Source organism: Momordica charantia, assembly GCF_013281855.1.
Source record: "Momordica charantia cultivar OHB3-1 chromosome 7 unlocalized genomic scaffold, Mcharantia_2.0 BLBB01000007.1, whole genome shotgun sequence".
Lineage (NCBI taxonomy): Eukaryota > Viridiplantae > Streptophyta > Magnoliopsida > Cucurbitales > Cucurbitaceae > Momordica > Momordica charantia.
Window position 1 is genome coordinate 7,222,265 of NW_028275165.1, and position 22,410 is coordinate 7,244,674.

Consider the following 22,410-nt stretch of genomic DNA (forward strand, 5'->3'; position numbering starts at 1 on the left):
AATCGCCAATAGTCATGACGGGTTTCCTTATTTCTTTTGGTGCAACAATCCACATATCGATGTATTTGCTGTATAGTTCTTCATAACGCTTCTCAGGTTTTGAGATTACGTTTATTTGATTGAAGGCGGATTCAGTTCTCTTTTCCATGTTGGATTGAGTTGGAGAGAGTGATCCTTCTTCATACTGAACGTCAGGGATCGGATGAGTGAAATCTACTGACGCTCGCATGGATTCAGATCTTTTAAAAGATCTATTAATAGTGCTTACCGACCTTGCATCTGAAGATACGCTTGGACGGATGCTCATGACTTCTCTAATTCTGGGATATCTTGCCTCAGAATTGAATTGTACTTCGACATTTCCATATGGAAATTCGGTGATTGATGCCTCCGTATTAGTCCTTCTAGCGGGGGCTGATACTCCTTGAAGTCTCCAGATAGTGTTTCTAGAGATTTCATCCCATCGAAGCGTCTTCGGAATGGTCATCGAAGATTTTTCGAGATTAACTTCCATTAGCATGGTGTAACCTTTTGGAGAGACACCAAGTGCTTTTGGAGAAATGTTGGTATGCATCAATTTGTAATAGATGCGATATGAAACAGCAAACGGAAGAGATCCGTCTTTGAGCTCCAATCCTTCAGAATGCCTAGTACGTCCATGATATTCTTATCTTGAAGAGAGACAGTAAGACCTGGTTTGCAGTTGAAATAAACTGGTCCTTGTACCAGATTTGATTCGACGATCCTTAGTAGAGAGGGAGTGAAGTTGAGATGTCTCTTATCTCGAAGGGCGAGATAAACTGGGACATCTAAGCTTTCTCTGAAGAGAGGCTTCAAAGCCACTTGAACGCATCCAATATGGAGGTATTTGAATTTGTTCCTGACTCTGAAGAGGGTTTCTTGAGGGAGAAGGGTGATCTCTGTGAATTCATCTTTCATGGCCACGTTCTCCTTGGTGATGATAATAACATCCTGCTGGGAGAAATTGAAAGTATTTATCTTGTATACCTGGTTTGGATCTATCTTGGGGATAGACCAATTTTTGAGGCGATCTTCAACCTTAGCCAGATGAGCTTCAGCTGAATTATGCTCGGCTAAAATCTTTGAAAAATCATTTTCTGATTTTTGCTTGTTTGAAGAGGAGGAAGAGGAAGCTGTGTCGACGATAGGCTGAGAATGGGGGGAGATTTTCGAGAGGAGCTTAGACAGCATAAGAAGGGAGAAAAGGGAATCTGGAGATATCTAGGAGATGGAAATAAAAACTTACTAAGTTCATATTCTTTTATTTTGATAATAATCTATCCGTTAATTAAATCGAATTCTTTGATCAATCGATCTATATTCAAACATTTTTATATCTCCTAACTAGAAATTCTCAATCATGAAGGTTAACCACGCCTTTATCATGACTTCAGAGAATAGATAGCTAGAAAATATTAAAAGATTGAACAAGAGAGATACCCGAATTGGATTTATTTAAAAGATAGGTTAAGAATCAAAAGGAAAGAATATAACCTTAGAGCGATATTAGATCTATCATCCCTTCCACCCCCTGATTCAGAGAGGAGTTTACTCCATGAGAGAGAAAAGAAAAGAGAGAAAGAGTCGTGTAGGCTCTGATGCCATTAAGGGTCGAGCCCAAGTGCTCTTTATAGAAGAGAACCGATAATTGCAACTTGGTACAATTATTGGCTTCTTACTATTGTCTTGACATTTGTCTCAACATGATTTGATACAACTAAAGAGATAAGGATGTGGGCCGTCTGTAAAACCGGCTTCTTGGTGCTGAAAGCAGTGGCTGCCATCATCATTTCTTGAAAGTGTTCATCATTTGAGCTTCAGAATATCCATCGATATTCCAAGTGATTATAGAAGATCCGTCATAAGTTCGTTGATCATGACGGAGATCGTCCCACCCCATATCCGGAGGAGATGGTTTAGGATAATGATTCTTTACTTCCATGTGCATGGTGACCGAAAGTATTGTTGAGGATGAGGCCTGAGATGTAGTTGGTATAGTAGTCATTCAAATTTTTTATCCCTCTAAAAAAAAACTTATTTATGACCCCTCTTATTCTAATTTTTTTCTTCTTTCATTTTTTGTCTTTGTAAAATTACCAAAATATCTCGTTTAAAAAAAATGAAATTCTTCACAATCTTTAGTTCCCTCCGCCAATCTCACACCTTACCTAGGTTTATAATAGAAATGGGCTATTCTTCAATTGGTTTTGAGATGAAACCTCATGAATATAAATATTGATAACCTTAAACCTCAACCTCACTCTCCTTTTAATTTGAAGGAAAAAATGTCAACATTTTAATTTGAAGAATAACCTAAAAAAATCTTTTTAATTTGAAGAATCAATTACGAATCTAATATGGAAAAAATCTAAAAAAAATGGTCAAAATTATTACATATTTACAAAATCGAATTTGCATCATCTTCGTCCAAGATTGCATTAATGTCCAGATTTAATTTAATAAAAAAGTCAAGATTGCATGCTTGGACCAAGATTGCATAAATCTCCGAGATTTGATTTAAAATGAGGCCACAATTACATATTGCATAAATGCCCAAAATTGCACAATCCTTGATCGAGATTACATAATCCGGGATAGCACTAATCTTGGACTGGGATAGCACAATCTCAAACCAAGATAGCATTTTTATACTATCTCGGTCCGGGATTATGTGATCCTGGTTCAAGTTTGCATAATCCTAATTCCAGATTGTGCTATTATGAGTCGGAATTCATGCAATTTCGGTTTTAGTCTTTACACAAGTGTAAAAGTTGAAAAATATTAAAAAAAATGAAAAAAAAAAACATGTGAAGGGTCATAAATACAAGTTATTAAAATCTTATAAAAAATATATATATATACAGGTTATTAAAAAGGGGTGGGTCAAAAATCCAACCTAAAATAGTCAAAAATCCCAATTTCTCATCGAATCTCAAAAAGGGAGTACATGCTAATTATTGATTCTAATTTTTAAAAGATTTGAGAAACATAACTTCAATATTTTTGCACTCATTTTTGTTCCCCTAATAAAATTAAAAGATATGAAATCTCAGCTTTGCACTCATTTTTGTTTCCCTAATAAAATTAAAAGATATGAAATCTCAGTTGATGCTTATTTAGGAGGCTAATAAACTGCAGTTCAATTTTAATTCCATTTGTGTATTTATATTTGTCATATATTAATACTAATCATATTTAATTATCATACAAAATCTATTATATGACAGCCTCTTAGAGGGCTTATCAATTACACTACTTCAAGTATTACACTATACTACAAGGTTTCGAAAATAATCGATGTGATATAAGACATGTGACTATACCATTTACTATACTGCATCTAGATTCCTATCCCGGAACCCGAAAATAGATGCCCGAACCTTCCGAAATCGGATTAGCATGATACTGACCATAAAATGCATATAACATGACGGTAGCAATGCTCAGGATCACAAATCTAACCCATGCTTCTTGATGCAACTGCAACAGAAGATGTTAGTCAACACACAAACTCATTAGCTTAGGCATGATTTTAAAATTTTAAAATATATATTTTGCTTTTTTTTAATCCTGTATCTAAACATTTTTTTCTAAAAATTTAATATTTTCCTAAACTGTTGTGTCTCTAAGAGGTGTTAACCTCATGCTTGGCTTCCCATACGAGAGCCTTTTGCTTGTTCCCGACAGCCCTCCACTAGGCCTACTGAAGATGGTTTTAATCACCAGCGGTCATTCTCTTCTTTTTGAGCCTGATGAGCGGTCTCGGTCATCTTTGTCGTTCTTTCGCTTATTGCCCTTATCCTTCAAGTCATAATAATCCGGAGTGTCATGACCATGATCCCGATAGAACCTACCATACTTGTTCGAATTTCTCTTCTTCAGATCACACTTGATTTTCTCCACCCAATCAAGCTAGTTTCACAGGTTGTAATATTCGTTGAAATTCTGGATGTTAGGTCGCTTTTTAGAAGCCTTCTTATCGCGCCTTCCTAGCCTCTTGAAGGTTAGGGATTTTGTTCATGTCAATGCTGCTTGGACCTCATCAAATCCTTCACCGTGCATGTACCTTCCGCGCGTTGAAGCAACTCGATATAAGACATCGTCGAGTCACGTCTGAATGACTAGATGAATATAAATTGTGCCATCTCATCAGTACAATCTTCCACCTTAATCTTCTCCGCAAGAAATCTACTCTAGTATTCTGGCAAATACTTCCCATTACATTGTTGCAAAGTAAGGAGATTTGTCTCTGGCCTCTTCATGTCGTTTGGGCAGAGAACTGATTAATAAACAACTTTCTCAACTGACTTCACATTAAGATCGTGTTCAGCGTCAACTATCGATACCATGAGCACATGCTCCCTTCTCGGTGACGGACATAGAGAAGGATCTACACTTCATTCCGTCCCTCTCTCTACTCAATTCCATGAGGACCAGATCGAGCTCGATCAGGTCCTTTGTCCCATCATAGGGCTTCATGTCCGGCTTCTTGAACTTCTTCCATGACGTTTGCAGTGAATGGGGGATCTTACCGCTTGTCGTCTTCGTCCTCGAGGGCCAGATCGCCCTTCTTGCAGCTCTGCTTGAAGTTCTCGAAGTCACCTTGGAGCTTGTCAATAATCGCCTTTACCGAATCAGGAACCGTTGCAGCTGTCGGTTACGAGGCAGAAGGTAATTGGGTGTCAGTTGTTCGTGGAAGAAAGGGTGATTCTACTCCCACTCTATCATATAGAGTTTGCCCTAGCCACTCATTGAGCGTGGTCACGCCACGGTGGGGGATCTTCAGTTTCTGTGAAGGAGTTCGTTGGGCAGTTGACCCGTGGTTGCTGGTTAGGTAATCTTTCCCCCATCACGAGAAGAACCGCCGAGTTATTCTATAGCATCTCTCATGTTAGCACCGCTATTTCTACCAAGTGTGCCACGGACCCCAACTCGATCCTGAACTCATTTAGTTCAATCCTTATTCCTATGACCTCTTGCTTCAGGCGAGCTTACTGCAATGAGCCTGTACGATCACCTGTAGCACCCAAAGGTGAGCGTCCTCGTGTGCGTCGAGCTTCTTAAGCATTACATTGCATGTCGGGTGTTCGCACGGAACTACCCTCTTCACGTTGGGAATCACCTTGAGTCATCTTGAAATTAGATATATCAAATTACTTGTCAGTCGTTTCCCACGGACGACACCAAATGTTTGAGCACAAAATTGACACTCAAACGTCTTGTGAATCCCAATGGAGAGAAGACCTACAAAAGGAAAAGTAAGCACTCTAGCGCTCAAGCCAGTAGAAGTCCGAGTTGATTAATCTCAAAGATAGTCGAGATCGACGTGTACCTGTGAGTGAGTTTACCCTTGGTATAGTAAGCTCACGACCGGTTATTAAACGCCTGCAATATCCTCTACCGAGATTGTGGTGTACCCCTAAGATCATGCATTAACTGTTTGCAGTGGATATGGTGATAACCGTCCGGAAATTGCACGCATAACCACGCTACAAGATCCTCGGTTCAAAATTCGCTTAATGCTTAGTGTCACACAGTTATTTGATCTTTGTGTGAGACTCGGAATATTGCTTCGACCGCTCGAGACCTTGTTCAGCCATTTGGCTTATAGCTCAAAAGTGCACCGTTGAGTTCCTCGGGATGGCGACACGTATCCAATAAGGAATTCATCCTTCATCAACGTGAGATTCTTGGTTCAGTAATTTTTCTAATTTGCTTTGCTTCGTTTGGTCGTCTTTGACTTTGTCAATCTTCAATTTCTTCAAAGGTGGCGGCTCAAGTTGCTCCAAGGATGGATTTCTCTAAAGTTTCTCTCCCAATTTATGTCTATTATATTTCTGGTTTTAATTGGGTTGTATTTCCCCCATGGGTTCATGTTTTCCCCTTTCCTTTATTTTATTTTTTCTCTCCTATTGGGAGATGGTACTCTTCCTTTCAACAATTTTAATTTCGTATCTTGTTACAGAAAGGAGAAAAAAAAAATTTGTGTGTCATACTAGTTGTATTATTTTAGGATTACATGGCAGGATAATTTTAGATAGTTTGAAACATTAAATAATGTGAATGTTAAATTTGTGTACTTAATTGATAAGAACTGCCTCTTATTTATGGTATAGAGGGAAATTACAGTATTTAGGGAGATTTGAGAGCTCCCCTACCTCTCCTCCTAACCCTCTCAACCCTCTCAAGGAAATAACTACTAGCCAAAAGATACCCTCCCCTCTTTACAGGGGTTGTATATATAACCAACTCATTGCCCAAAACCCATAACTAACTTGGGCCCACAATACAAATATTCCATTTCCCTATTTTCCCTTCTTACCCTTTCTCCTAACATATTTATGAACAATTGGAGGCCTATCATTACCCACCCGCCAAGAAGACACCTTGTCCTCAAGGTGAAATTCCGAAAATTGGACACAAATGGTGTCATAGGGTTCCCAAGTAGCGTCCTCCAAGGTCCTTCCCTCCCATTGAATCAGTACGTCACAAGCATCTGGTTGATCGCCTCGTGCCCAAACGCCAAGTACTTCCACGGGTTGCTCAGTCAACCACCCTTCGGCCCCTAGGGTCTGGGGAAGAGGAATAACAGTAAAAGTGTTGCCGACCGCCTTGTGAAGCTGAGATACGTGAAATACCGGGTGAATAGTAGCAGTCTCAGGTAACGCGAGCTTATATGCCACCAGACCTACGCGTTCCAAGATACGAAACGGGCCAACGAACCGTGGTGCAAGCTTGGCATTGGAGTGAAAGCTCAAGCTGCTATGGCGGTATGGTCGCAGGTTCAAGTACACCCACGTACCTATGCTGAACTCTACATCTCTGCATTTGGAATTCGCTCGATCACGCATACGTTGTTGGGCAGCCAATAAATGGACCTTCAATTGTTTCAGCATGGCATCCCGATCAAAGAGTTGTTGGTCCACAAGGGAGACGGGATGTACCAGGTTCATAGGATAGAAGGGGTGGCGGAGGTTGGCCATACACCGCTTCGAATGGGGATAACCGTGTGGAAGAGTGGTAGGATGTGTTGTAACTAAATTCTACCCAAGATAGCCACTTTACCCATTTGGAGGGGGTGTACATAGTGAAACAGCGGAGGTAGGCCTCGAGACAACGGTTAACAACCTCGGTTTGGCCATCCGTCTGCGGGTAATAAGCCGTGCTATGGCAGAGGGACGTTCCTAAGCAGCGAAACAACTCCTCCCAAAACAAGCTGGTGAAAACTTTGTCCCGATCAGAGACAATACTTCGGGGAATTCCATGGAGGCAAACAACCTCCTTGACAAAAGTTTGAGCAACAAGTACTGCCGTAAAAGGATGTTTGAGAGTGATGAAGTGAGCATATTTAGATAAGCGATCCACAACCACTAGAATGCAGTTGAACCCTTCCGACCGTGGCAACCCTTCCACAAAGTCCATGGAGACATCCTCCCAAATGCGCTCGGGAATAGCCAAGGGTTGTAACAAGCCCGTGGGGGCCAAGGATAAGTACTTAGCCTGTTGACAAACAGTACAATCACTACAAAAACGACGGACCTGGATACGCATTCCCTTCCAATAAATCTCACGTCGGAGGCGCTCCAAGGTTTTAAGAAAACCCATATGCCCGCCCACCGGAGAACAATGAAATTCCTACAGCAATAAAGGAATGGATGGAGATTTGGGGGAAAGAACCAGCCGCCCCTGACGATACAGTATCCCATGCCGCAGCATATATCCTTCTGGTGTAGGGTGCCCATTCTGAAGAGCAGTGACTATCTGAGACAATTCATCATCTTCTAATGCCTCTTGTGCAAGGACGGATATATTAAGGCCCCCCACCATGGACAAGGCACTACAAGAAGCAAAATCGGATCGGCAGGAGAGCCCATCAGCAGCCTTATTCTCCAACTCGGGCTTATATTCGATTGCAAAATCATAACCCATCAATTTAGTAATCCAACGCTGATACTCGCCGGGAATTACACGCTGATCCAAGAGGAACTTCAGGGCCTTCTGGTCTGTGCGGACCGTAAACCGACGACCCAGAAGATATGGACACCATTTCTGTACTGCCAGAACAACCGCCATTAATTCCCGCTCATAGATCGCCTTGTGGCGGTGACTCGTAGATAAGGCATGACTGTAATATTCAATTGGTCGTTGTTGTTGCATCAAAACCGCCCCAACCCGACACCGGATGCGTCGGTTTCAACCACAAATGGCTTCGAGAAATCAGGAAGGCCGAGGACCGGTACTGTCAACATGCGTTGCTTCAATTCCTGAAAAGCCACAGAGGCTTCTGTCGACCAACAGAAGTTATCTTTTTTTAGCAACTAAGTCAAAGGAAAGGCGACGGCGCCGTAATTCTGAACAAATTTCCGGTAATAGCCGATGAGACCAAGGAAGCCCCGAAGTTCTCAAATATTGGTGGGCTCGGGCCAGTCGATCATAGCTGTAATTTTGGTGGGGTCAGCGGCAACGCCGTCCGCGGAGACGATGTGGCCAAGATACTCAACTTGTGGCATCCCGAACAAGCATTTTTTTTCATTGGCCACCAACTGATGCTCTTCCAAAGTTTGTAGAACTAAACGAAGATGTTGAGCATGGTCCTGTAGAGTGGCACTATAAATTAAGATGTCATCAAAAAACAAAAGAACAAACTTACGGAGAAAATGGCGCAAAATGTCATTTATCAAAGACTGAAAAGTCGAAGGAGCGTTGCGCAAGCCAAACGGCATCACGAGGAATTCATAATGTCCATCGTGCGTTCGGAATGCTGTTTTATGGATATCACTCGGGCGCACCCGAATCTGATGGTACCCCGACTTCAAATCAATCTTGAAAAATAAGGTGGCGCCAAATAATTCATCTAGCAGCTCATCCACCACCGGTATAGGGAACTGATCCGGAATTGTGACTCAGTTTAAGGCCCGATAATCCACGTAAAAACGCCAACTACCATCCTTCTTCTTCACCAATAGAACCGGGCCAGAGAAGGCGCTCGAGCTGGGCTGTATAATCCCGGCCAACAACATCTCCTGAACGAGCTTTTCGATCTCCCCCTTTTGAAACTGTGGATACCGGTAAGGCCGAACATTGACTGGTCCCGTGGACGGATCTAGCTTGATGGCATGATCACGAGTTCGAGAGGGGGGTAGGCCCTCGAGAGGCTGAAAAACCTTAGCAAAACTCTCTAAAACTTGCCGTAATTCAATGGCAAGCTGCCCTGTACGAGAATCACCATGATGTAAGGGGTTAGAAAGAATAGAGTGGAGTTCAATGAGTACCCCCTGTCTCTCCTTCTTAATTGTACGCAGCATCGATTTAAAGGACACTTGGGTCCGCTGAAGACTTGTCTCTCCGTGCAGCATCACCCGTCGAGTCCCCAATGCAAATTTCATCGCCAAACTCCTCCAATTCAAGGTGACGTCTCCTAAGGTGGAGAGCCACTGGACCTCTAAGATTACGTCGGCACCGCCCAACGGAATTGGGAAGAAATTCTTGAATTACAGAAATATTTGGAAAAATAACCTCGATGGCCTTACAGACTCCTGAACATGTCACTTCTTCTCCCGTACCCAGCACAATCGCATAGCCCTTGTCTCACTGATTGGAAGGCGTTGACCTCGAACGAACTCTACATCAATGAAATTGTGGGAAGCACCACTGTCAATTATGACTACGACCTCTTTCCCCGCCACCGTTCCCTTCACCTTCAGCGTTTTCGTCCTCGGGGAATCCAGTCCAACGAACGAATTTCGCGATAGCATTGCAAATTCCATTCCTTCTTTGTCGGTTGTTTCGCAAATTGTATCGACAGCATCCTGGAATTCATCGCCCGCCGCCTCCACCTCTTGGACCACCAAGACCTGTAGCTCCTTCTTGCATCGGTGCCCCAGGGAATACTTCTCGTCACATCTGTAGCAAATCCCTTTTTCCCTTTTCGCTTTCAGTTCCGCATCAGAGAGTCGACGAAATTGGCCCCCTGTTGTAGACGTGTCACCCCCTTTAGGTCTACTCTCACCGTTTCGAGAAGGATTGGAAAGGGTCGAAGTAAAGGCCACGGTCCGACCCCTACCGTAGTGCCCATTTTCTCCTCGTGGGCCGTGAGAGTTGGGCCGACTCCATCTCTATCTTTAATCAATTGGGCCATCTGCATAATTTCCTTCAACCCTTTTGGTTTCATAACACGTACTTCTTTTCTCAACCCTTCCTTCAACCCGTTGAGGAACAGACTCTCGAGAAGGAACGCCGGCACGCCATCAATCGTTCCGCTAGCCTTCTCGAATCTTCGCCGGAAATCCCTCACTGTCATCTCTTGTCGGACAGCTACGAGGCGATCGCTCAGTGTCCCATCCATGGTGGGTCGAAACCGCTGCAACAGAAGTACTCGGAATTCCTCCCAAGTTTGGATCGGCCTCTGCTTCTCTTCCCATTGGGTTTTTGTAATCGGAGATCAAACACTGGTGCAATCGCATTCGAGAGCAAGTTAGACCCCTCACCCGATGTTGCAACACTGGTCGGAGTTTTCTCTCCGCCTTCGACACACGCTACCAGTCCTTTTCCTTTGTCGTCCTTCAGTTTCCCGTCGGTGTCCATTTTCGAGGTCATCGCTGACATCCACGATCTCATCTCTTCCCGGAGCATAGCCATCTACTTCTTCCATGATTCTCGACTGTCCTCGATCGCTGTTACCACTCCCTAAAGCTGTTGTTCCACAGCTTCCACTCTACTTTCCATTCTCATCACCATTCCCAGAACCACCGCTCTGATATCAAAATGATAAGAACTGCCTCTTATTTAAGGTATAGAGGGAAATTACAGTATTTAGGGAGATTTGAGAGCTCCCTTACCTCTCCTCCTAACTCTCTCAAGGAAATAACTACGGGCCAAAAGATACCCTCCTCTCCTTACAGCAGCTATATATATAACCAACTCATTGCCCAAAACCCATAACTAACTTGGGCCCACAATACAAATATTATCTTTCCCTATTTTCCCTTCTTACCCTTTCTCCTAACATATTTATGAACAATTGGAGGCCTATCATTAATATCAAGAACTTATTAGACACAAAATGAAAAGTTAACGAGTCGAGAATCTTTTGAAAATACATGAACTAAATAGACACAACTATAAAAGTTTAAGGATCTATTATAATCTTTTGTAAAATAAAAATGAAACAAAAGATCTATTAAAATCATTTTTTAATGCAAAAACTAATCCTTGAAAATTTAGGGAAGTTAGGTTCCAAAGTAAAAGAAAAATGAAAGTTAATAATTTAAACCATTTTCTTCATCAATGTGTGATCATTAGCATGGTCGGGATGTAAGGTATAAATCAGTTCGTACCTGAGCAAATAGAAACATGTTGAAGAATATGCAAATCGCTGGCACAATGGGAACTCCAGGGCAAGGAAATCCTGCCACATCTCCATATATCTGCGTAAAATGATGGGGGAAATGAGTTAAGAACTAGAGAAATGAAAACCAGTTTATTTCTTAAAATTCTCATAAAATGGCACTTTATATCACTCGCAGCTGTACAACTAACTAGATTAAAAGCTAGCAAACTAGAACTGCAGAAGGAAAAAAAAAAAGAAAAACAGAAGAATGCACATAGCTTCAGTTTATTCTCGACGAAGCTAATTGAGTCATGAACATGATCAAAAACAATAAAAAAATAACCTTTTTGCATAACAAGGTCGAATTAAAATTAAATTTGCACAACTGGAGCAGAACTCGATCAAGCGAACTATAATTATTCAATCCTGATGAGAAAAGAAACAACCTTACTTAACAACTGTGTCCTTGCGTTCCAGAGATGATAAATGATTTGGAGGAAGAAAAATCGAAAATAGAAGAAAAAGTTCACACTTTGATCAATTGAAAGAATGGATCATTCAATCGGACATTCAGGATTTTTCACCTTGCTTGGTAAGAGTAGGATTTAATTAATCGAAGTTTCAAATTATTTTTTAACCAAAAGAATATATTCAAACTAAAATTCCAATATCGTCTTCTGATCCCCTTCTATCTTCCTATTTTCCTATCTTATGATTTTCAGTTCTTCTCTAATGAAAGAAACCTCTCTAACGATTTTCGTAATTCTCAAAGCCTCCAAGAAAACTGAATACTATTGAGAGCAAATATGAAAGTAAACTGTAAAAGAAAACTTCTTTGTGCCTATTACCAAAGCTAGAACTAAAAGGATAACTAAACTCACGTGTCGAAAATGAAGAGCCATTGCTGCAAGTGATGCAATAACAGCAGCTACAATAGAAACCAATGGCAAACCAGACCGGTAGAAGAATCCAGCACCAAAACCACAGCAAGCAACTGCTATAAGACAGATGACACCTTCTCGCCAGGTTGAAGCAGACACCTGACTGGCTGTTTTGTCTTTCCAACGCAGGGTGACAACACAAGCCGAGACAACTGAGTAGCCGGTCTGAACCAAACAGCAACAATTAGAGCTCAAGCTGCTTAATAAGTTAATTAAAAACAAATTTGGGACAAAGGTTAGCTAACATACCAAAGTGCCAACCGAAAGAATATGAGAGAGCGAGCGTATATTAAATAGTCCAGCCAACACACCAGCTACAATTCCAACCCAGACTTGTGAAATGATAGGAGTGTGCCGTTTGGGGTGCACCTCAGAAAATATAGAAGGCAGCAAACCATCTCTCCCAAGCCCAAGATATAGACGAGACTAATTCATGATGCACATCCCATCAATTGACATAAGATACAAAATGTGAAGTGAACACATCAATTGTTATTGAGTCTGAAATAAATCACCTGAACATAAAGACCAACAAGAAGGGTTGTTGTAAGTCCCGCAACAGCACCTATGCTTATCAAAAAAGAGACAAATTTCAAGCCTTTGGATGCAAAAGCCTCAGCCAATGGAGCATCTTCCCCAAGAAGATAATAAGGAACCATTCCAGTGATTACTAAGCAGACACCAATGTATAGAGCAATGCAAATGAGAAGACTTCCGATTATGCCAATTGGTAAATCCCTCTGAATGGAACCATATCAAAAATGAAAAATTAACCTGCTTTAGAACTTCCAAAGGATATACTGCTATTTGAACTTAACAAATTGATTCGATTGTGCCAGTCAAACATAGAGGGAAGCAAATTAGTTTCATATACCCTCGGACTTTTTGATTCTTCGGCTGAATTTGCAACTGCATCAAACCCCACATATGCGAAGAATACTACCGTAGCTCCAGTTAACACTGCATTAAAGCCATTTGGTGCGAAAGGAGACCAATTTGAAACATCAACCTCAAAAGCACCAGCAAAGATAACACACACGACAATGATGACCTGAAGACATGTTCCAAACTTCCAGTGATTATTACATATATTTTTCTTTCTCATCAAAACCTTTTTCTAGCGCACACACGCACACGCGCACACACGCACGCACACACACACACAGCCAAGCAGAAAGATGAAAATTAGGTCTATGAAAGATTTTTTTTTTTTTTAACAAGAGACTAACTTTTCATTAAAGATATGAAAATGAACAAAATGACACACACACAGCCAAGCAGAAAGATGAAAATTAGGTCTATGAAAGATTTTTTTTTTTTTTTTAACAAGATACTAACTTTTCATTAAAGATATAAAAAAGAACATAGATAGAAACTCTCGAAAGAGGGCTATTGGAACTTAGGCTTTCACAGACGTCTCAAAGACAAAGAGATTGAAGAATGAGCTGTGTTGTCTCACCTCCATGCCTCTGTCCACCACAGCGATCTCTGGGTATGGAAGATTGACAGCAAGGGCCTTTTCTCAACAAAGTCGCTCCTAGACATGAACATCAAGGAGAATTCCCTACCCACATTTTCTTTTATGGGGCAACCACCTGACCGTACAACATTTGGTGCCGGGAAACACATAGGAATTGCTAATTCCTAAGGTAAGTGGCCATCATGGGGTCTGAACTCTGTTAGGCCCCTCATAACCAAGACATATCATTGGAAGGGTAAAAGGGGAATGTTGGGAGTGTAGGCCATAACGGCCAGGAGAGAGAATGTTAATAGCTGCTGTTAGGGAGTACGGTTAGGGTATAAGGTAAGGAGAATGTTGTAGGGAGGTTTTTATCTTTTGGGGTGCATTGTGTTTTGTCTTGTTAAGCAAGCGAAGGAGAGTTTCCCCACCCTCTCGAATAGGTGGGTTAGCGTTTTGTAAAGCCTGAGAGCTCCTTTGTTCTTGAAGTAATAGAAATAGTGAGGAGATACCTCACAAATTGGTATTAGAGCAAGTTTCGGTGCTGGAAACTGTGAGGAAGCATGACGGTCAAGGAGTTGGAGACACGGTGCGAGGCAGTAGAGCAAGAGATTGTATGTGTGAAGTTGGAAATCACATCGCTACATCAAAGGTTCGATGAACAACAGAAACAGACAGAGAGCCTCCATGTAACGTTGAAAACGTTCATGGCCCAGATTATTGGAGGATCCCCGTCGCAATCAAACTCCTCGCTCACAGGGGAGACATCGATACGGAAAGGGAAGGAAACCGCGGAAGATGTTCCGGCGAACAACAACGAAGCTCAGGGAAATGATCGGAACCGCTTCAAGAAAGTGGAAATGCCTATTTTCGGGGGAGAAGAGCTAAAGGCCTGGATGTTCAGAGCGGAACGATATTTCAAGATACAGAAACTGACCGATGAAGAGAAAATGATCGTTGCCATCATCAGCTTCGATGGAATAGTGTTGGCCTGGTACAGATACACAGACAATCGGGAGAAATACCGGGATTGCAATGATCTTAAAGGTCGACTGCGAGAACGTTTCCATCCGGCGAAAGAGGGAAGACAATGCGCGAAGCTCCTATCGCTGAAACAGGAAGGGAGTTTTGCAGAGTACCGGCAGCAATTTGAAGCTCTCGCGGCGGCGCTACCTCAACTAACCGACAAGGTGTTAGAGAGTGCATTCTTGAATGGGCCGGACTCAATCGTTAGGGCTGAGATACAAGCGATGGAACCCAAAGGCTTGGATCAAATTATTCGCAAAGCCCAGCTGATAGATGAAATCAACACGGCGATGATGGAAGCAGAAGGCCAGACGATTAAGAGAAAGCCCACACAGGCCCAGTTGTCAGCAAGTTGGCCCAAAAATCCCATGAGGTAGTCCCCATATGCACGGTCACCCTTACGACTAAAAACCTTAATCTGTGCAGGGAACAAGTACGACCCATACCGCCAAGAAGGAAACACCGTATAAGAAATTGACGGAGGCCGAATACCTGAAACGGAGGGAGCGAGGACTGTGCTTTCGCTGCGAGGAAAAATACACCGTCGGTCACAAGTGCAGAAAGCGAGAACTTCGAGTATTTGTGGTACACGACGACGAGCTCCTAGAAATGGAAGACGATTCAATTATGGAGACGGAGCGGAAATGAAAGGAAAGACAGATGGAAAAATGGTAGAATGCCAATTAAACACCATTGTGGGTATCTCGACCCTAGGGACAATCAAGGTCAAGGGGTTACTGCTAGACAAAGAGGTAACTGTCCTCATTGATTGTGGAGCCACCCACAATTTTATATCTCTTCCCCTCGCAGATGAACTGAAATTACCTAAGACAGAAACGATAAGTTATGGAATCATCATGGGATCCGAAACAGCAGTCAAGGGCCATGGAGTGTGCAAGGGCATTGTTCTCTCACTGCCAGAACTCACAGTTAAAGATGATTTCCTACCGTTGGACCTAGGCTCGTTGGATGTGGTTTAGGAATGCAGTGGCTCCAGACGATGGGAAAAATGGAGGCGGACTGGCCGGCACTGACCCTCATGTTCCAACGCGGCGAGAAGCAGATTACTATTAAGGGCAATCCTACCTTAGCACGACTGGAGGTGTCAATGAAACGCCTAGCTAAGTTGTGGGAACCTCAGGATCAAGGCTACCTGGTAGAGATGAGGGTGTTGAATGCTCAGCCAGACGAGATGGACCTGGACCAAGATCAAATGTCCCCCAAGATAGAGGAACTCGTGCACGAGTACATGGATGTCTTTTAGAAACCTGAGGAGTTACCTCCAGTTAGGACGACAGACCATCGTATCCCATTGCAAGAAGGTCATACCGCTACCCACATGCCCAAAAGGATGAAGTTGAGGAAATGATAAACGAGATGCTAACGACGGGAATTATTAAGCCCAGCGTCAGCCTGTTTTCCAGCCCTATAATCTTAGTGAAAAAGGACGGGAGTTGGCGCTTTTGCGTCGATTATAGAGCGTTGAACGATGCCACCATCCCTGATAAGTTCCTGATTCCAGTGGTGGAGTTACTGGATGAGTTACATGGATTGAAAATTTACTCGAAGATTGATTTACGTTCGGGCTACCACCAGATCCGGATGGCGGCTGAAGACACGCATAAAACAGCCTTCAGAACTCATGAAGGGCACTATGAATTTTTGGTGATGCCATTCGGGCTAACCAACGCCCCCTCGACATTTCAAGCATTGATGAATGATGTGTTTAGACCTTATCTACGCAGATGCGTACTGGTTTTCTTTGATGATATCTTAATTTACAATTCTAATATGGAAACTCACCTGGTTCATTTGGCCATGGTATTTAACACTTTGAGGGAGAACTCGTTACATGCCAACTTAAAGAAGTGCCAGTTCGCAGTAGAAAGGATTGAGTATCTGGGGTATTGGGTGTCTGCGGAGGGAGTAGAGGCGGACCCAACTAAAATAACGGTGATGCTACAATGGCCCGTACCCGCCAATGTGAAGGAACTCAGGGGGTTCTTAGGATTGACGGGGTACTACAGAAAATTCGTGGAAAACTACGGTACCATCGCCGCACCACTAACTCAGTTGCTTAAGAAAGACGGATTTCAATGGGATGATCAAGCAACAGCAGCCTTCAAGAGATTAAAGGCAGCGATGGTTACCCTACCAGTGTTGGCCCTTCCAGATTTTAGTGTGCCCTTTGTCATAGAAACCGATGCGTCGGGAACGGGATTGGGAGTCGTATTAACCCAGAATCAGAGACCAATTGCTTAATTTAGTCATACTTTATCACTTCAGAATCAGGCTAAGTCAATCTATGAAGAGAACTGATGGCAGTGGTGTTGGCAATTCAACAATGGAGGCCTTACCTTTTGGGGCAGCGATTCATAGTGCGGACTGATCAACAAGCATTAAAATACTTGTTGGAGCAACGCATAGTCCAACCTGAGTACCAGAAGTGGATCTCGAAACTATTGGGCTATGACTTTGAGATACAATACAAACAAGGAATGGAGAATAAGGCAGCTGTCCAGGAGACCACCACCTGCACAATTGGCGGTGTTATCAGCACCAGCAGTGGTGGACATCACGACCATCCGCCAAGAAGTTGCTGCCGATCCGCACTTTGCCAAGATTCTGGATCAACTGAAGGAAGATCCTGATAGTGTCCCGCGATTCCTGATCCAACAAGGTACCCTCTACTATAAGAATTGGGTGGTGCTCTCAAAAGGTTCGTCTCTCATACCGGCGATTCTACACATGTATCACAATTCGGTCCTAGGGGGACACTCGGGTTTCTTACGTACATACAAAAGATTGACAGGGGAGTTGTATTGGTCGGGTATGAAGGAGGATGTTAAGCGTTATGTGACAGAATGCGAGGTATGCCAACGAAGCAAAACAGAATCGCTAGGCCCTGCTGGTTTGCTCCAACCGTTACCATTGTCGAACCGCATTTGGGAAGATGTAACCATGGATTTCATTGAAGGGCTGCCGAAGTCAATGGGAAAGGATGTTATATTGGTGCTGGTCGATAGGCTGAGCAAATATGCCCATTTCATTGCCTTGACACATCCCTATTCGGCGAAAGGAGTGGCAGCGGTGTGTGAAGGAGATCGTACGACTTCATGGGTTCCCTCGTTCAATCATATCCGACATGGACAAGGTATTTATCAGTCACTTCTGGTCAGAATTATTCCGGTTACAAGGAACCACACTGAAACACAGCACAGCCTATCATCCACAAACCGACGGGCAAACCGAGATAGTGAATAAATGCCTAGAAACCTACTTGCGTTGTTTCTGTGGTGTGAACCCGAAGAGTTGGGGACAGTGGTTGGCTTGGTCAAAATACTGGTACAATACCACGTACCACAGTTCATTAGGAACCACCCCTTTTCAGGCTGTCTATGGGCGACCACCTCCACCACTGGTACTGTACGGCAGTCAACAGACCACCAACGCTACGTTGGATCGGCAACTAATCGAAAGGGATGCTGCCCTCGACAAACTCAAAGATCATCTACGAATGGCTCAAGACCGTATGAAAAAACAGGCGGATAAGCATCAAAGAGAAGTCAAGTTCACTGTTGGTGACCGGGTATACCTCAAGGTGTGACCCTACAGACAGAAAACCATCGCTAGAAGGAAGAATGAGAAGCTGAAGCCAAAGTATTTCGGTCCATTTGTGATCCTACAACGTATAGGCAAGGTGGCGTACAGGTTATAATTACCCGATGGGGCGCGGATTCACCCGGTATTCCATGTTTCGCAGCTGAAGAAAGCAATTGGCAACACCACGACAGCCCACCTGATCCCATCGGAATTAACGGATGATTGGGAATGGCTGACGGAACTTGAGGGAGCATTGGCACTACAGACCAACCCAGCCACTGGCGAACAAGAGGCCCTCATCGGCTGGAAAGGGCTCTCGGAGGAAGAAGCTACTTGGGAATCCGTCAGAGACTTACGCAAGCAATTCCCGGATTTCCACCTTGGGGACAAGGTGATTGTTGTGGGGGGGGGGGGGGGGGGGGGGGGGGGTGATGTTAGGCCCCCTCATAACCAAGACATATCAACCAAGACATATCATAGGAAGGATAAAACGGGAATGTTGGGAGTGTAGGCCATAACGGCCAGGAGAGAGAATGTTAATAGCTGCTGTTAGGGAGTACGGTTAGGGTATAAGGTAGGGAGAATGTTGTAGGGAGGTTTTTATCTTTTGGGGTGCATTGTGTTTGTCTTGTTAAGCAAGCGAATGAGAGTTTCCCCACCCTCTCGAATAGGTGGGTTAGCGTTTTGTAAAGCCCGAGGGCTCCTTTGTTCTTGAAGTAATAGAAATAGTGAGGAGATACCTCACAAACTCATTCCCTCTTAATTAATCCTAGCCCCTTTGGACCAATGAGTCACCCATGATGGTTTAATTCTCTACCCACATGGTTTAATTCTCTACCCACATCACTCGCTCAGTCCATTTGGGGTGACATTTACCCAAAAAAGATCAAGTTCTTCATTTGGTAATTGGCACACAAGGCCGTTAATACTCGTGACAAAATGCAACACCGGTTACTTTACATGGCCATCTCTCCGAATTGGTGCGCTCTTTGTAAAAACAATGCGGATTCTCAACCACACATCTTCCACACTTGCTCTTATGTTTCCAATTTTTGGGATGTGACTCTTTTGTCTTTCGGGAGGAAAGTGGTCTTACCCTATTACATCAAGGACCTTCTTACTTACATTCTCACCGGCCACCCCTTCAAAAAGGAAAAGGATCTCCTTTGACTGCACATCATTAGGGCTTTTTTGTCGAACACTTGGAATGAGAGAAATCATAGACTCTTCACCGATGAAGAGATCTCTTTTGATAGGCTCTATGATAATATCATTTCCCATGCTATCACTTGGTGTAAATCATCTCTACTCTATTACTCTTATAGTTTCATTTTTTACCAATTGGAGAAGTTTCATGTAACTCCTTTGGTTCTTAGGGCTTGCTTCCCCTTTCTTTTGTCTTTAAAAAAAAAAATTATAATAATAATAATAAAAAAATATTTAAAAAAAAAAAGAAAAAGAAAAAGAATCCCTTGTTTGTAAATTTTGGGTACCCAAACATCCTCATTTTTTTCAATATTTTAGCTTGGGTTTACAAGCCTTTTAAGTTCCCCATGAATCTCAAGTCTTTCAACTTTCCATCTATGTTCCTACTCCACCAATCTCCCAAACAAGATTCAAAATGGGATGTTGAATCTGCATATTTTTTTAATTTAAAAGGGACAAGGTCCCCAAGCCACATGTTGAAGCCTGGTGTCGAAGCCCTTTCACTTTCCATCTGCATTCATATAGGCCACCAATCCCTCAATAATAAAGATTATAAAAAGGACGTCGAAGCCAAGCGTTTCCAAACTAAAGGAACAAAGTCCCAAGGAACATCTCCAACGCATAAACTTATGGGCCAACAATCATATGTGGTTCAAAACACACTAATCTCTAACATTTCCAAAATGGTTCATTCAGCCTTTTGAACACAAAAAACCTATTTAAACTACAAGAAAAAACACAAACGCATGTATTAGACTGAGGAAATTTAGCATTTACAAGAGGGAGATCAAAAGATTGAAGCCATTGATGAAACTATAAAAAGCTCTCACAGATCTAATAATGGTACCTCTCGAGTATTTCTCTTTGCCACAAACCTAAACACAACAAAGTCCTTTGCTAAGCACCAACAAGACCCGCAAGGCCGCAAAGAAAAAAGGATCACCAAGGTTTAAAATTGTAGTTAGTTTGTTTTGTTTTTCCTTAATTTTTGCCTGTCTTTTCTCCAATAACAAGTATTGTATACATTGTGAAAGAATGAGAATTTGTACTATCGTATTTCAAGAAATAAATAGGTTGAATAGAAAAATACCTTTAACGTTGTCATGATGGAGTTTATGGCAGAAGACTCTCCAACACCCCAACAAAGAATAAAGGTCAATAGAGCTAGAAGAACTGGAGCCAGTACATTAATAGAAACTACCCCTCCAAAGAACTCTTGCCCGTTTCCAAGCCAATTTGGAATATTATCTTTCAAAAAGGGAAAGATCTCTAGAATTGAAACAACATAACCAGCTAAGCTCCGTGCTATACTGGCAGCCCCAATATGGTAGTCAAGCATCAATTGTGCAAAAACAAGAAAAGCAGTGAGTTCATTGAAAGCTGTATATGTATACAAGTATGCACCACCCACAATAGGAGGAAAGCGGGTAGCTAGCTCAGCATAGCAGAGTGCATTTAACACACATGACACTCCAGCCAGTATGAAACTAACGGTGACTCCTGCATCAAATAAAAGGCTTATGAAAGTCTCTCAAACAACATAAAAGCAATTTCCCAGCAAGACAACCTATACAGAGGCACAAAAAAAACTACTAACTTGCACTCATGACAAACTCTAGTTGCAAAGTCTAAAGCAAGAAATCATGACACTGACACCCAAAACTTGTAAAACAAAAAATGGCCACTGAAGGCCACATGAATAAGTAGATTGTATCAAAATCAAATATTCCAGACGTGTTGCTTCGAAATACAAGACATTATGACCACATCTGCTGCACCCTTTCAATTTCATGAATCATAATAAGAAAGGACAAGATTAAAAGAAGTTAAGTTGCCAAATTAATTTAGACGAGTCTCGAACAAAAGCAACGAAATCGACAAAACAATTCAGAGACTCCGAGAAGTCGAGATTTCATTTCCCGATTGGACGCTCAGAAAACAAGAACAAATCGTGGAAGCCGGCGAGAGGTGGAATACAAAATCAACACATACCCCACCAGACGAATCATTGATTTCATATAACCTTAAATAAAGGTGAGACAGTAACTGACCAGGGCCAGCGTCGCGAGCGACAGTACCGGTGACGACGAAGATGCCGGCTCCGATGGAAGCGCCGACGCCGAGAAGTACGAGGTCGACGACGCCGAGGCGGCGCACGAGGCCTTCGCCAGAGTTGGTGCGGTTGGAGAAGGCATCGGAGGGAGAAATCAATGGCTTGGTTCTCAGTGCGGAGGACCAAAAGTGGGAGAAAAATGAAGAAGAAGCAGCAGCAGAAGACGAAGAAGAAGAAGAGACGGTTTCCCCCTTTCGGCCTCCTCCCATGTCTGCTCAGGAGGATACGAAGAAAGCTAAGAACAGAAGCGGATAACAAATCATTGGCCAAATATTAATAAACTAATCAAAATCAAAATAAATAAATAGCGAATCATTAATTCTCCTTGCTTACGCAATGGGAATGAGAATGTCGTAAGGTCCGATTTATAAACTAATCAAAATCAAAATAAATAAATAAAAGGATATTCAAAATTAGAATGGGAATGTTATTAATATTGTTTACTATAAATTTTTTAAAATCCGGTAAATCTAGTTTAATAAATGAATATTTTTTTCATTTATTTGTCGGTGTGTTTTATTATAAAATATTATAAATTTATGTTTAGTTTTTTAAGTATACTTTGTCATGTTAACTACTATCAATAAATTTTTTAAAATATAATATATAGTAACTAAATATTATAATAATAAAATTTTATATTAAAGGATGGTTGTTCTAATAAAAAATAGTTGATGTAATTTTATTTTAATTGTTAATTATTTATTAAAAA

At 42.2% G+C, this 22,410-nt stretch overlaps 1 protein-coding gene across 1 annotated transcript; it reads right to left on the reverse strand.

Moving 5' to 3' along the window:
* Positions 1–3,154: 3,154 nt before the first annotated feature.
* On the reverse strand, positions 3,155–21,964 carry CAT9 (cationic amino acid transporter 9). The gene is made up of 8 exons (XM_088126832.1): positions 21,637–21,964; positions 20,676–21,085; positions 13,166–13,342; positions 12,807–13,031; positions 12,541–12,717; positions 12,232–12,456; positions 11,358–11,447; positions 3,155–3,501 (listed from the first exon to the last, which is right to left on the reverse strand). The coding sequence occupies exons 1-8, from the start codon at positions 21,905–21,907 to the stop codon at positions 3,370–3,372; spliced, it is 1,707 nt and encodes a 568-aa protein (XP_087982958.1). The 5' UTR covers positions 21,908–21,964; the 3' UTR covers positions 3,155–3,369.
* Between the last annotated feature and the right edge of the window lie 446 nt (positions 21,965–22,410).

Bases quoted from the DNA above. Each gene is read 5' to 3' on its own strand.
- CAT9 (XM_088126832.1), bottom strand. From the start codon at position 21,907: ATGGGAGGAGGCCGAAAGGGGGAAACCGTCTCTTCTTCTTCTTCGTCT. The intron at 12,457-12,540 runs GTATGTTAGCTA...TGTTTGGTTCAG, and splicing joins TTCTTTCGGTTGGCACTTTG to ACCGGCTACTCAGTTGTCTC. The intron at 3,502-11,357 runs GTACGAACTGAT...CTTCTGTTGCAG, and splicing joins ACATGTTTCTATTTGCTCAG to TTGCATCAAGAAGCATGGGT.